Raw genomic sequence first — 14,512 nt, forward strand, 5'->3', positions numbered from 1 at the left:
ATGTGCGCATCAAAGTTGGGGTTTCAGCCATTTATCCGCTATGCCTTTCAAAAATATATATATATATATATATCTCTATTCATTTAACCAGGTCTCTAATGTCAAAATTTTGTAGTAGTGGTAACTTTATCCACATCCACTACAAATATTATTGCATTTATTAAACATTTTTAGTTAGTGTGAACAAACTAAAAAAATTGTCACGCTTTTATGTGTGTAAAAATATATAAAAATAAAAGTGTGTAGAAATTTCTCCACAGGAACAAATGTGTAAAACTAAAAATTCACACTTTTTAGTAAGTTAGCGTTGACAAATGAGGTGTTACACAATAATTATGAAGGTACACATTAAAAAGTGTAGTGTGGATAAATTTCTGGACACTTTTATTTCTATTTATTTTTACACACATAAAAGCGTAACAAAATTTATAATTTGTTTACACTAATTAAAAGTATAAACAAATATAACATTGTTTGTAGTGATCCAATAATATTAATAGAGGATATAATATATTACTTAGAAGAATAATTAATTTAGTTTATTTATATCCTTTACATTTTATTTAAACAATATTTTGTCTTCGAATTTTATTAGTGTCATAAATGGTATAAATTTTATAGAAATACTATTATATTATCATAAATGATCATTGTAACTGATTTTTTTCCCCGGATACTTCTAATCAAATGTATAATATAACTAAAAAAAAAGGTTGGGGTACACTTGACACTCATAATCCCCCTCATTCAGCTTAATACTTTATCCTTATTAATTCTTATTTTTTAATATTTATTTAATGTCGACATTTAATAAAAAAATTCTATAAAAAAAATCTTTATTATTATATATATACCACTTTAAAAAAAAGTCTCACATATTTTCAACCTTAAGAAAAAAACTTACGACAAAAAAAAAGAAGCTACAATCGACTATCAAAAAGGTTTTTTTATTTATATTCTTTGTTCATATTTAATCATTATTATTATTTAACATTGAATTATTATGTTATTGTTATTATATCTATTTTAATTTAGTTTGTTGTCTATTATAGGTTCATTATGGCTTCTTCGTGAACAACAAAAAATAAGACCAGCACATGTTAACCGTCATCTACGACTCCGTGTTGTGCATGTATGGACTGTTTCGAAGTGGAACAACCTAAAGAAAATCAAAACGTTCGATATAGTCTTTGTTGATGAATTGATATGTATTTTTCAAATTATATACTCTACACTTTTTATTTCTCTTCTTATTTAACTATAGTTGAAAAAAAAAAGGTAAACTGGAATCAATATTTATATAAAGTTAATTTTCATATGTTTCTTCTTTAGCTTTTATATTGATTAAGTTGTGATATTGGTCATACACTTTTTGTTTCTCTTTTTATTTAACTAAATTTTTTTTAAAAAAAGGTAATCTGAAATCAATATTTATATGGAGTTAAATTTCATACGTTTCTTCTTTAGCTTTTGTATTCATTAAGTTGTGATATTGGTCATACACTTTTTGTATTACAATTATTATAAGATTTATTATATATTTTGAGACTACTCATCCAATGGACGGACTTGAGCATTAATATGTATCTATCTGTAGGTGATATGTTGACACATTTGATTACGAAATTATATCATAGTTGTTTTCGCAAGCCGAGTAGTTCCCGGCTTAAAAATAACAGTTTTACGTAGTTAATTTTTTTGTAAAGAATATTTTCATATTGGAACGTATTGATTGATTGCTGATCATCCATATTTGACATTTTAACTTTTAAGTATCCAAAATTCCAAATGCGTGCAATACTCATCTTCTGCTTTTTGTCTTTTGATTTGATTCTTAAACCAATAATTAAATTAATATCTTATCCATTTTTCTTGAACCACTATTCTTTTGTTTGGCCTTTTAAACCTATTTTTTTTAATGTTATTTTATTAAGTAAATTCTAATCTAGTTTAAGAATACATTGATATATATGCTTTAACTTCGTGTCTTATTTGTTTAGGATGTATGTCTCTTTGCGAGTAGGTTTTTCAGTAGCCCACATGGTTTGAGTTAATTACTCGTAATATATACTCATACTAGTCCTAATATCTGTATGATGTACGGTATCTATATAAATTGTATCATAAACAAATTTAAATATGTCTCAATTTGTGGGTATGAAATAAATTGTAGTTAAAGTAAACCGATGTTTGAAGCTAAGTTATAATAATCAATAATAATAAATATAATATATGTCTAGTTAAAGTTTTGGATTTACCTAAATTTTTACAATCACATAAAAATCGAAACTTGTAAGCATAGTGGATAACAGCATATAGCCTTATGATTTCTGATCGTAAATTCAATATTTTGAAGTCATGTTAAAAACTTATTATAAGTAATGTAAGTAATAGGAGTTGAAGAATTGAGAAAGAGAAATAGACAATTTTATTAAGGAGAAAACGATTAATAAAATAAAGTTATAATGAGTTTTGTATCTATAAGTCAAGAGTTAGACTTTAATTATAAGTCTAATAAGGAAATAGAATTCATATACACTTAAAAAAAACTAATTTAATAAAATAAAAAAATTAAATAAACTAAAAGGACACATGTCGATCAAGGTTAACTACGTGTCGTTCCAAGAATATCTTAATCCTAGCGAAGAGTTAAATTTTAATTATAAGTCTAATAAGGAAATTGAATCCATATACAATTGAAAAGGCTAACTTAGTATAATAAATAAATTAAAAAAACACATGTCAATTAAGTATTACGCCACATGTCGTTTCGGAAATACCTCAATCTTGTTTTAGTTTATTGGTAGATAGGTAACTTGATTTATTCAAACAATCCAAATTGTATATGATAACCGGAATAAGAATAAGAATTTGGATATATAGCACGGTCATTACTTATTAAAGGGTGTTTGGTTTTCCGATTACAAAATAAATTTTCTTTTTAAAATTGTGTTTCAAAAAGCGTGTATACATATGTTTTTCCAAAACTGCATTTCATAACAGATAATCGCATTTTTTAATCTGGGCATTGTTATATATTATTTTGGTTTTACAAATGTAATAATCAATAAATCACTTCAAAACGTAATATCAAACACTCTCTATTAGGGGTGTTCATCAAACCGTCAAAACCGGACCAAACCAAGGTACTTGGATTGGTTTGGTCGGATTGAGTTGTTAAATCCTGGTCTGACGTTTTAATATTTGAAAAACCGGGTTCCTTGGTCCGGTTACGGTTTGAGCAAAACGTAAACCGTCAAAAACCGGACCGGACCAAAAGATATATATGTATATATATAATATATTTACTTCACATATTTATCAACTTTTACCGAAGATATTCTACTTACATATTTTAGTATTATGCGCAATATATTATCAGGTATTTTAGTTCAGATATATTATAAAAAAAAATTGATAGACAATTATAAGATATTCTAATAAACATTTATTTATATTATATAAATATACTTTTTCTTTCATTCTTTCCTATTTTTAGTTTATCCTTTTATTTTTTTCATCTTCATTACTCCACTATTTTCCACTCAAAGATCAAAATTATAAGACTCGAGTTCTTCATCACCTTTAATATTTCATATTTTGTGAGTATAAAACACAATATAATTGTAACTTTATTAGTGTTTTTATTAATAATATTAAGATCATAGCGTTCGTGATATTTATTTGAGTAATAAAGTAAAGAAAAATATATATGTACGGAATATATATGCATAAAATTATTTGGGGATAAAAATGAAAATAAAGAAATCATGAAACCGTTGAACCGGTTAAACCGGACCGGCTTACATGGTTTGGTTTGGTCCGGTTTGACAACACACCTGGTCCGGTTTGGTTTGAAATAAGTTGAAACCGCGAATCTTGGTTTGGTTTGAGATTTAGTCAAAAACGGACCAAATCGGACCACGAACACCCCTACTCTCTATTAATAACTAGATAAATAATTAAACAAGATTACGTGAAGAAACATACAACGACTCTCAAAATGTTATGTATATATACTAGAGAATCGGGTATTTTTTTTTATGTTTTTTTATAAGGATTCTTATTTTTGAACAACTAGATAAACATGTTGAATTGAAGATGTAGTACCTCGAAAGACAGTATCAAAGCAGTGACAAAACATTCGATTAAATTATACATTTAAGTCAAAATTTTGTTCTGTTAATTAATCAGGTTATCAAAATAAGAGCTACTGGTGCCTAGTGATGTATGGTAAAGAAAAAAACCCCATCATAATCTATATCAAACACTACGTATATATACAATGAGTGTAGATAGGAAAACATCAAGTGGCAAACATATATCGTTTTAATTAAAAGGTACGTGTAAATCCAATCATAAACATAAAAACTAACCCATGCCATCATCTATACGCCACCACCTTCTTATATGTAACACCCTATAAATTCCATCTCACATTTCATTTCCTTTCTTCAACTCAAACCAAACTTCACACACAAAAATGGTCCCAAAACCTCACACCAAATGCATTCTTTCACCATCCTTCTTGTTCATTCTTCTAATCATTTTCTTGGTTTTCAATTTTGGTGAATCAAGACCACCATTTGCTTGTGACCCTAGTAATAGGGTCACTAAAGACCTCCCATTTTGTCGTCTAAACTTACCAATTAGAGACAGAGTTAGGGACTTGCTAGGAAGACTAACTTTGCAAGAAAAGGTAAGACTATTAGTCAATAATGCAGCCGCGGTGCCTCGGCTAGGAATTCAAGGTTACGAGTGGTGGTCCGAAGCGTTACATGGCGTATCGGATGTTGGTCCAGGAACCAAGTTTCTTCCAACGTTTCTTGGCGCTACTCAATTTCCTCAAGTCATTACAACTGCTTCGTCATTTAATGATAGTTTGTGGGAACAAATTGGTCAGGTAAATTGACTAAATTCTTTTTTTTTTACGCTATCTTTATAATCGAATATATTTTCCGTGCAAAAAGACCTTTTACTCAAAAAACAAAAAAAATCTTTATTATCAAATATTATATACTAGCATTTGACTTGTCATAATAACCAATTGATATAAACGTTACATGCTTGAACTTTTTGATAGCTAGCATATGACATATATATTTTTTCTTTGAGAAATATATTTTACAAATGTTTTTGATTTTTTTATATTGAAAATTTGAAATGTTAGGGGCATAAAACTGATTAAAGATTTACAACTGTATAAAACGAGAAATCAACTATTGGCACGACCGTAGGACCAATACAATTCACCAAAGCTCATTTTAACTTTGGTCGCATATCTCAAAAGATTTGTCAAATGGACCCACACAACCATAGAAATCATGGTTTCACCTTTAATTCTATTTACATCCAATTTATTGGTTAACTTTTTTAGCTATTTATTAAAGAGGTCATAAATAAACAATAATTTGAAGACAAGAATTATACGGTTTTTTTTTTAAAATGCAGTCATGAATATATTTAATATTTACCACCTGAATAGTTGAAGATTCTACAATTATTTTAGTACATGCCAATATGGAAAGATGAATTAAAAATTTGGGATGGGAAGGAGTATATAACATGAATATAAATAGAATAATGTATAATTTTATAAAATATAAACTAGCATGATGTCTGCGCAAATGCGGCATTGCTGGCGCCAATGCAGTGATGACTTGTGGCGTGGGCAAATGAGGGTGGTGACAACGATCAATGTAGCTATTGATGTAAATGTAATTAATTAATGTAATGGTTAGTATTATTTTTTGTCAAAGTTAAGAAACTGGTTGTGTAATTTAATTTATTAAGTTATATTAGTGGAAATAGTTAAACTAATGAAAAAAAAAGATAATTTAGTAAGGGGTATTTTAGTCATATTGCATAAAATAACTTTTAACAAATAAAGTAGACTATTTGTTTTATATAGAAGTATAGAAATATAGATAAAATATTTTTTTATTATAATGATAAGAGTTTACTTTAACTTAAAAAGCCCCTCCTTTATTTTTAAAGCTTGTGTAAATACGCTATGCTTATTTTTGATCTAGATGATCAAAAATTAGAAATAATTAGAGAATGTGTTTTGGATAATAAAAGATACTCCGTATATCAATGGCACTACAAGAGTAGTTTTTATACGTATGTGGTACCATGGAATCTCACTTTTACCCACAAATTACCTTTTTCTTTTCCTTTTTTTTAGCTCTAGTTGAAAAGATTAATATTAAGAAATATATATTGTATATTATGTATGTATGTATGCATGTATTTATATTTATATAGGGGTTGGGTATTGTAAAACAAGTATTAAAGTAAAACAAGTAGGACAAGATCTTAGACCCTTAGATCATGGTTAAATTGATGCATGGAGACTCACCAGACAATTGATGCACGGTGATTTTCATGATGCACAATGATTTTTAGTGAAGGGAAACTTATTGTTTTATTTGTTTTACTTTAATACCAGTTTTATTTTACCTAAAACCTATTTATATAATTATCAACTTAAGTGAAAGCAACTAGACTGTTTTTGTGTTATAAAATTAACATCAAACAAAAAATGGTCAAAATATGACTTCTCCCAAAATTTATGTGTAGAATAACAAAAGTGAAGCATGGAATTTTATATACCTACTCTTTAAACAGATACATTATTTAATATTTTTGGCATGAATTTTGGTGTTAGTGCTACTGTGGTCACACTCACAAGTCACAAGTCACAGGATTACCAATTTCTACTGCCTAAAAGTCACAAGATAACCTAAATTCTACTGCCATGAAAACAGGGACTGTTTTTTTTTTTTTTATTTTGACAGAGAGATGTCTCTTTTAATTGCATGTAAAAATAGGGCCTCTTTTTTTCAAATGCAAATTAATTTTTGATTTCTTTAAACTTTTACCCATGCATTTGTGTTAGTGCGGTAGTGCCCAATTTAGAAGGGCATCCCTATATGCATTTTTGCATAACAAAGTAAATACTACTGCAAAAGAATGAAAAAAAATGTTCATTTTCAAACCTATATATGGTATCCTAGTTGGCTAGTAAATGTTATCATGTTTTACTATATATTTACTTCACATGAGGGCATTTTCGTATTTGCAAACTTTAACGTTTTTAACTTCTCAAGGGTCCATATTATGACGTCTCATGAGATTCCTTTGTGATTTAGGCATAATTTTTGTTTTCTAGAGGTAAACCATCAGATAGAACTTCATCTTTAGTGACTTACTCATTCACCGCATCACTTTCATTCAACTCAAACAAAACTTCTTTTATGAAAACGAACATGACTCTAAAATGGTGTTTTTGGAGTAAAAAGGAGACGCTAGTCTAAAAGACGTCTAAATTGTTGTTTTAACATATATATATATAAATGTTACAATACAATGGAAAAATGCGTTTGGCTTGGTGTAGTTGTCATTATCACACCATAAAAAGACTTTCTATCAAATATGAACTAGATAACAACATTTGTATTTCGTTATATATCTAGAATACATTTTTATTATGTAGTGTAAAAATATTTAATAGACAAAACTAGACAACAAGGATAATAAAAGAAAATAGTTTGTGGATACTATACTGGTAGTACAACCTGTCATGTTCCCTGTTCAGAACAAGTGGATTTTTTTCGGCATGGTTATAGCCCATACATTTGATATATCATTATACCATATGGGCCATTTATTTTGGAGTAAAGATACACACAGTTTTTTTAGTAGATCAAAAACACATGATTAAAAATCTAGTATTGACATATAAATTTATTGTTCCTTTTTTTAAAGTCCTAATATATATGGTAACATTTTTTAGTAGATCAAAACACAAGATTACAAATCTAGTATTGACATATAAATTTTTATCGTTCCTGTTTTTTTTAAGTCCTAATATATAGTAAGATCAAAATTAATTTGAATCTATAAAATTATTTTCATATACTATTTTCATTTATTGTGATTTCTAAACTACTTGTGGGGTCTCTTCTACTATAATATAAGTTAACCCATCTTCTTAAAAGACCTATATTCTTTATGTACATAATAATATGTAAATTAATTGTTCACAATGACAAGCATGTCATAACAACCTAGTTAATGCAACATATAATAGTATTTTACTAAAAGTTATATAACTTTTTTCTGGGAATGGCTACTAAAAGTTAAACCTTGATTGGAGATTCTTCATCTTGAAAAACGATGTCTAATTTGGTCGCATTTGTATTGTACAACTCAACTAAACATTACACATGTGATTGTACTTTTTGTAATATTTGTTAGATTTAAAATTTTTTTTAGGTGGTGTCAAATGAAGCACGGGCAATGTACAATGGAGGAAAGGCAGGGCTAACGTTTTGGAGCCCAAATGTGAATATTTTTAGGGATCCAAGATGGGGCCGCGGTCAAGAAACACCGGGGGAAGATCCAGCATTGGCTGCTCGCTATGCTGTTCGATATGTAAAAGGACTTCAAGGCAATGTGGGTAATAGCCTTAAGGTTGCAGCCTGTTGTAAACATTACACGGCGTATGATCTTGATAATTGGAATGGCGTCGATCGCTTTCACTTTAATGCCAAGGTAATTTTATTGTTTTTTTACTAAATACAACAGTTTTTTATTTAGATAAAAAAGAGCTTTTACCCTGATTCAATTAAAGTTTACATACACTAGTTTACAAGGTCAAAGATGAATACGTATGAAATTGACACGGACTCACGGGGTTACTCAAAGTTTCAACTCTCAACTATTTAACACACGAAAACAAACAAATAATGTAACCTTTCTTACGAACTTAATGACAAAAACAATAAAACATGTGGTTTGGTAACCATGAAAACATATAATGGCCTACGATATTGAAATTACAAAAACTAATTTTCTCGTCGAACTTTGTCACTGTCAATACATAAAAACTTTTTTTTGTTTTCCGTAGTAATAAAAGAAAGATCATCCAAATGCAATGAAAACAAAAGGGTAAGAAATTTTAGGATTGTTATATAAGTTGAGACATCGTCACATGGTAGGTTTTTAGTGATGAGAAACTTTTTGTAATACATCGTACGTCCTCGTATATCATCTTCTTAAAGTTGTAGTATAATTCACTACAGAGGCGGTATCAGAAAAAAATTCTAAAGGGGGCAAAATTAAAAAATCCGTGTAATATAAATATAAAAGGGATCAAAATGTTAAAAACCTATAAAAACAAATTTTAAAATGATAAAAAATTTGAAAATACATGACAAATTTTGATGGAGACATTTGCGCCACATGTGGTACCGCACTGATTCACTATATGTGTTTCATATAATTATAATTATTAGTATTATTATATTATATATAATAGCATGTTTAATGACGTACGTCAGATAATCATATAAAAATGATTGCTAATAATGCACTATCCACTACAAAAGTTCTTTTTATATACGTAATTGTTCACAAAGCTTGGAAATTATTGACATAAAGGAATCACCCTCAATGAAAACAATTCACCTTTTGTTGGTCACCAAAAAACAGGAGACATTTTAACGTTATCATCAAACATGGTATATGGTTGCTAAATGCTAACAATGCGGTGTAAAAATGGCAAGAGACCAAATTTAGGACGTATTTGAAACTGTAAAAGATACTATAGAACTTAAGTAAAAAATAATGCACACTGTTGAGACAAAAATAAAAATTAGTGCCACTACATATATATATGAACATCTTATGTAGATATGGTTCACTTTTGTTGAGAAAACAATGATTCGATATATAAGTTGAAACCAAAAGCACACACCTTTTTTTTTTCCTATTCAATATGGAGTATGTCAAATATAGTATTACTTCCTCTGTTTTTATTTGTTCCGAAATAATTAGTTCATCTTTATAGAAACACATTAGTTAAATTCATGTTCACCTATTATTCTCTTAAATCAAGTTAAATTACGTCAAATACAAGTATAAAAATATTTCTTTTTTTTTCTTTTTTTTGTATAATGAAAAAACATACTCATCAACTACATATATCTTGATTTATCTATATTTTGTTTTTCTGTATAGTTTTTGAGACGGAAAGAGTATATCCAGAAGGAAACATCATTTATATGATGTAATGAGAATGGAACTTTCCATATACTTTTTCTTTTTATACATAAAAGTGGCACATGTTTGTTGAAAGATGCACCATTTAACCCATTTAAACAAAACACATAACTTTAATTTATACTTGTATGAAAAAGTGGCATGTTCACTACAAAATACATAATTCTACATATTGAAGCGAAAAAGGCAACTTTTGGTCAACTCTTCACCAATAATATACCACATTTGGTAGCTATTAAATAAATGTACCATTTGAGACATGTAAAAAAAAAAAAATACAACATATTTTACACATCTAAAGTAAGTGTGTAATTAATTTTAAAGGAACATAAATTTTATTCCTAAAAAGGCTAAAAGTTGGAATTTTTTAAATTTACACAGGTGAGTAAACAAGATTTGGAAGACACATATAATGTACCTTTTAAGGCTTGTGTTTTAGAAGGTAAAGTTGCAAGTGTAATGTGTTCTTACAATCAAGTCAATGGGAAGCCTACTTGTGCCGACTCGAATCTCCTCAAGAACACGATTCGTGGGCAATGGCGCCTAAACGGGTACAGCTTAACCAACTGATTTTTGATATAATGGCTAGCTATTAACCTATTATGGGTTCCCATAATTGATTCTAATGATTTATTTTCTTCTTTAAAAACAGTTACATTGTTTCGGATTGTGATTCGGTTGGGGTTATGTATGATAGCCAACATTACACGGCTACACCAGAAGATGCAGCCGCGGTTAGCATCAAAGCAGGTTTCACAAATCCTTTTTTTATGAACTTTTTTTTTTTTTTTTTTAGTTTTGAATTTTTGTGGGCTAAGTTTATATATTAAACATTGTTTTTTTAAATTATTTGTAGGTCTTGATTTGGATTGTGGCCCACATTTAGCTGTTTATACAGAGGGGGCTGTAAAACAAGGAAAGCTAAAAGTGGCTGATATTGATGGGGCCTTGGCGAACACTATAGCGGTTCAAATGCGCTTGGGCATGTTTGATGGGCCGAAACAGCCATATGCAAACTTAGGGATATCGGATGTTTGCTTAATGTCAAGTAACCAACTTGCTCTAGAAGCGGCCCGTCAAGGAATAGTTCTTTTAGATAACCGTGGGCACGGCCCACCATTGTCAGTAGTGCGACATCGTACTGTTGCTGTTATTGGGCCCAATTCCGATGTCACCGTGACCATGATAGGAAACTATGCTGGTATGTATTATTAATAACTAAAGTCACTACTTATTAAAAAGATTAAACTATAATAATTATTTTCTTTTTTGGAAATTTTAGGCATTGCTTGCGGGTATACAACACCACTACAAGGTATAGCTAGATACGTTAAGACGATTCACCAAGCCGGGTGTAGTGATGTAAGTTGTAGAGGGAACCAATTGATTGGGCCGGCTGAAGGAGCTGCCAGACAGGCCGATGCAACCGTTTTGGTTATGGGCCTTGATCAATCTATTGAAGCTGAAGCAAGAGATCGGGCTAACATACTCCTTCCTGGACATCAACAAGAGCTCATATCAAGAGTTGCTAAGGCTTCTAGAGGCCCGTGTGTTCTCGTCATTATGTCTGGAGGTCCTGTTGACGTTACTTTTGCGAAAAATGATCCTCGGATTTTGGCTATTATCTGGGCTGGGTACCCGGGCCAAGCTGGTGGGACTGCTATTGCCGACGTTTTGTTTGGAACTACTAATCCAGGTTAATATAAATAAAAGGCTTTCATTGAACAAAATTGGGCTCAGACTATAAAATGGGCCTCTTAAAGCCTAGTATGCTAAAATAAGTTACTAAATGACAACTTTTTTTTAATTGTTTGCAGGGGGGAAGTTGCCTATGACATGGTACCCACAACAATACTTGGCTAAGGTACCTATGACAAATATGGGAATGAGGGCTGACCCGGCCCACAACTACCCAGGTCGGACCTACCGTTTCTACAAAGGGCCCGTTGTCTATCCATTTGGGCATGGTCTAAGTTACACAACTTTTCGACATTCCATAGCTAAAGCGCCAACATCACTCTCTGTCCCTATGCTATCAATCCACCTAGAGAACAACAACTCGACGACCCTAACCAATGGGGTCCGCGTATCCCATACGAAATGCTCTGCCCTCTCCATGGGCTTACACGTTGACGTGGAGAATACAGGAACCATGGACGGAACCCACACCGTGATGGTATTTTCAAGCCCACCAGAAGGAAAATGGGCCACACATAAGCAATTGGTGGCCTTTCAAAAGGTCCATGTGGTGGCTGGTGGGCTACAAAGGGTTTTACTTGACCTTCATGTGTGCAAACATTTGAGTGTGGTTGACAAATTTGGGATCCGAAGGGTTCCAATGGGTGAGCACACTCTTCACATTGGTGATCTCAAGCATTCTTTAGCCATTAAACCAACAATCCAAGAAATCAAATATTGATACTTACTAATCTTTTTTGTATTTGACCTTTTGTTAAAAAAAAAAATTTTAATTACTATTAAAAGTTGCATTTTTTTAAACCTCCTGCTTTTGCCCGAGTTAAAACTGCAACTGTATATGGGGTGTTTATTAGCTTGATTTAGTTTGCTTTTTAATTCCAAAGGAAATTACGAAGGGGCTAGAAACCTGAAGATGTGAATAAGCTTGATTTGTGTGCTTTTCATGTGTAAACTTTATTGCAACAACTTAAAAGAAAAATGTGAATACACATTGAATTTTCATAATCCTTGATCCTTTGCCAGTTTGGTACTTTGTCTCATAGCTTGTTTGTATCTTCTTTACTATATTATTACGATTATCATTGTTATTATTATTGTTATTGATTTCTCGTATTATACTATTGTTTTGTTTAGGAGGGAACACTTTAATTCAAAAATGAATGAAAGATATCTAATTCATTATTTTTTTTCCTCGTCGGCGCCGGTTATAATATTATACAAGAATCAGGAAACGATATATGCTTTTGTCATTATCAATTTGATTAAATATGGTTGAACTTTAATTTGGACTTTCTTATGACAAATTGTGCTCTTCGCTTATATATTCATCATTCTATATACTATTTCCTCAAGTCAAATTAAATTAAAATCTACGTCATTGGAATATTATTCAATTTTGCTTTTACTACTATTTCTTAGTTTTGAACATTTTCATTTTAAAATTTGGTTCTAACAGCTAAACAAATAAACAAATGTAAGATAAGAATTAAGAAATACTTACAACTTATACCTATAATTGTGACAAAATAAAGGGATTGCAAATTTCTCAAACTTTAACAATATGCAAAGGATTGAATTAAGTTCATAAACAATTAGTACGTTATTTGATGTTTCATTTTGCCAAACCAATAATTGGAGTGTCGTATTCGCGTGTCTCTTTTCGATGTTTAGTAAAAAGACGCATAAAGTATATGGATACAAAACATGCAACCATGTTGGTTGTGTTTGTATGGACCAAAAAACTTGCTTGATTCCATTATAGTTGATCCTATATTAAATTTATTAATATAATCTTATTAAGGATGTAATGTGCATTGTGCAACGAAGAGTACTTTTTGTCTTGGACAAAATAGGTAATTAAACAAATAAATCTAACACTAGAAGGGTTAATCACTTTGAAAAGGAGTACGAGTATATGATTAACTCCTTATAATCAAGTAATTTTTTATTTTTATTTTTAAAAAGTGAATTACCTCAAATGTCGAGAAGTCTATATATATTTTTTAACCAGCGTTAGAGAATCACTTTACAAAATATATTTTCAACTTAAATCTCTCCATTGAAACATACATACATGATTCTATTATAAGTAATGTACGTTTTATAATAATCGTCCTATCAACTTTGAATAAAACATATAAAATCGTGATCTAATAACATGACCAAAATGCAAAAACAAGTACGTATCGAATGAATTTAGGTCTAAACGTGTACGGTTGATGAGGGTGTGTCGGTAGGGTGGATGACTAGAGCATGTGACATCGTGCGGAATATGTTTAGTTTGGGAGATTTGGATGTTGAAATCCCACCTTAATACCAATTTTCAACAGTATTATAAAGTTTTTAGTTTTCTCATTAAATATCGATCAATAAACTGTCTTCCTAAATTTCCATCAGCAATATTATTAAGTGTTAATGTTAGGTTAAATGCACCAAAGTATCAAGTGATATATACAAGAGAGTTAATGCCCAAAATGGTTTGTTTGGAAAAAATAATTATCAAATTGGTGTACTTTTAAAAATATTTGTTAAAATAGTGTTTTCTTCAAAATTATTTACCATAACAGTGTTTTTGGTAAGTTTTGTATTATTTTACTTATAAGTTAAATTTTATTTATTTTACCATCTTTACTAGACCATTAAAACTTAAAAGTTTGAAACCAATTTTTAAAAGTAGTTATTGTCCTTACAAAAACATATGTTAGGAACTTTTGTTCTATTAAATAAAAGCTAACTTACTTTTCTT

The 14,512-nt window shown here is 30.0% G+C and overlaps 1 protein-coding gene across 1 annotated transcript; it reads left to right on the forward strand.

The window, feature by feature from the left end:
* Positions 1 to 4,442: 4,442 nt before the first annotated feature.
* LOC122599852 (beta-D-xylosidase 1) lies at positions 4,443 to 12,771 on the forward strand. Its single transcript, XM_043772444.1, has 7 exons — positions 4,443 to 4,903; positions 8,281 to 8,559; positions 10,450 to 10,619; positions 10,721 to 10,818; positions 10,925 to 11,269; positions 11,351 to 11,764; positions 11,886 to 12,771. Exons 1-7 carry the CDS (start codon positions 4,484 to 4,486, stop codon positions 12,485 to 12,487), a joined length of 2,328 nt encoding a protein of 775 aa, XP_043628379.1. The 5' UTR covers positions 4,443 to 4,483; the 3' UTR covers positions 12,488 to 12,771.
* The last annotated feature ends 1,741 nt before the right edge of the window (positions 12,772 to 14,512 follow it).

Source organism: Erigeron canadensis, chromosome 1, assembly GCF_010389155.1.
Source record: "Erigeron canadensis isolate Cc75 chromosome 1, C_canadensis_v1, whole genome shotgun sequence".
Classification (NCBI taxonomy): Eukaryota; Viridiplantae; Streptophyta; class Magnoliopsida; order Asterales; family Asteraceae; genus Erigeron; species Erigeron canadensis.

Excerpts from the sequence above, each read along its gene's own strand:
- LOC122599852 (XM_043772444.1), top strand. The coding sequence starts at position 4,484 with ATGGTCCCAAAACCTCACACCAAATGCATTCTTTCACCATCCTTCTTG. Across the intron at positions 4,904-8,280 it reads TGTGGGAACAAATTGGTCAG|GTGGTGTCAAATGAAGCACG; the intron begins GTAAATTGACTA and ends AATTTTTTTTAG. Across the intron at positions 10,819-10,924 it reads CGCGGTTAGCATCAAAGCAG|GTCTTGATTTGGATTGTGGC; the intron begins GTTTCACAAATC and ends AATTATTTGTAG.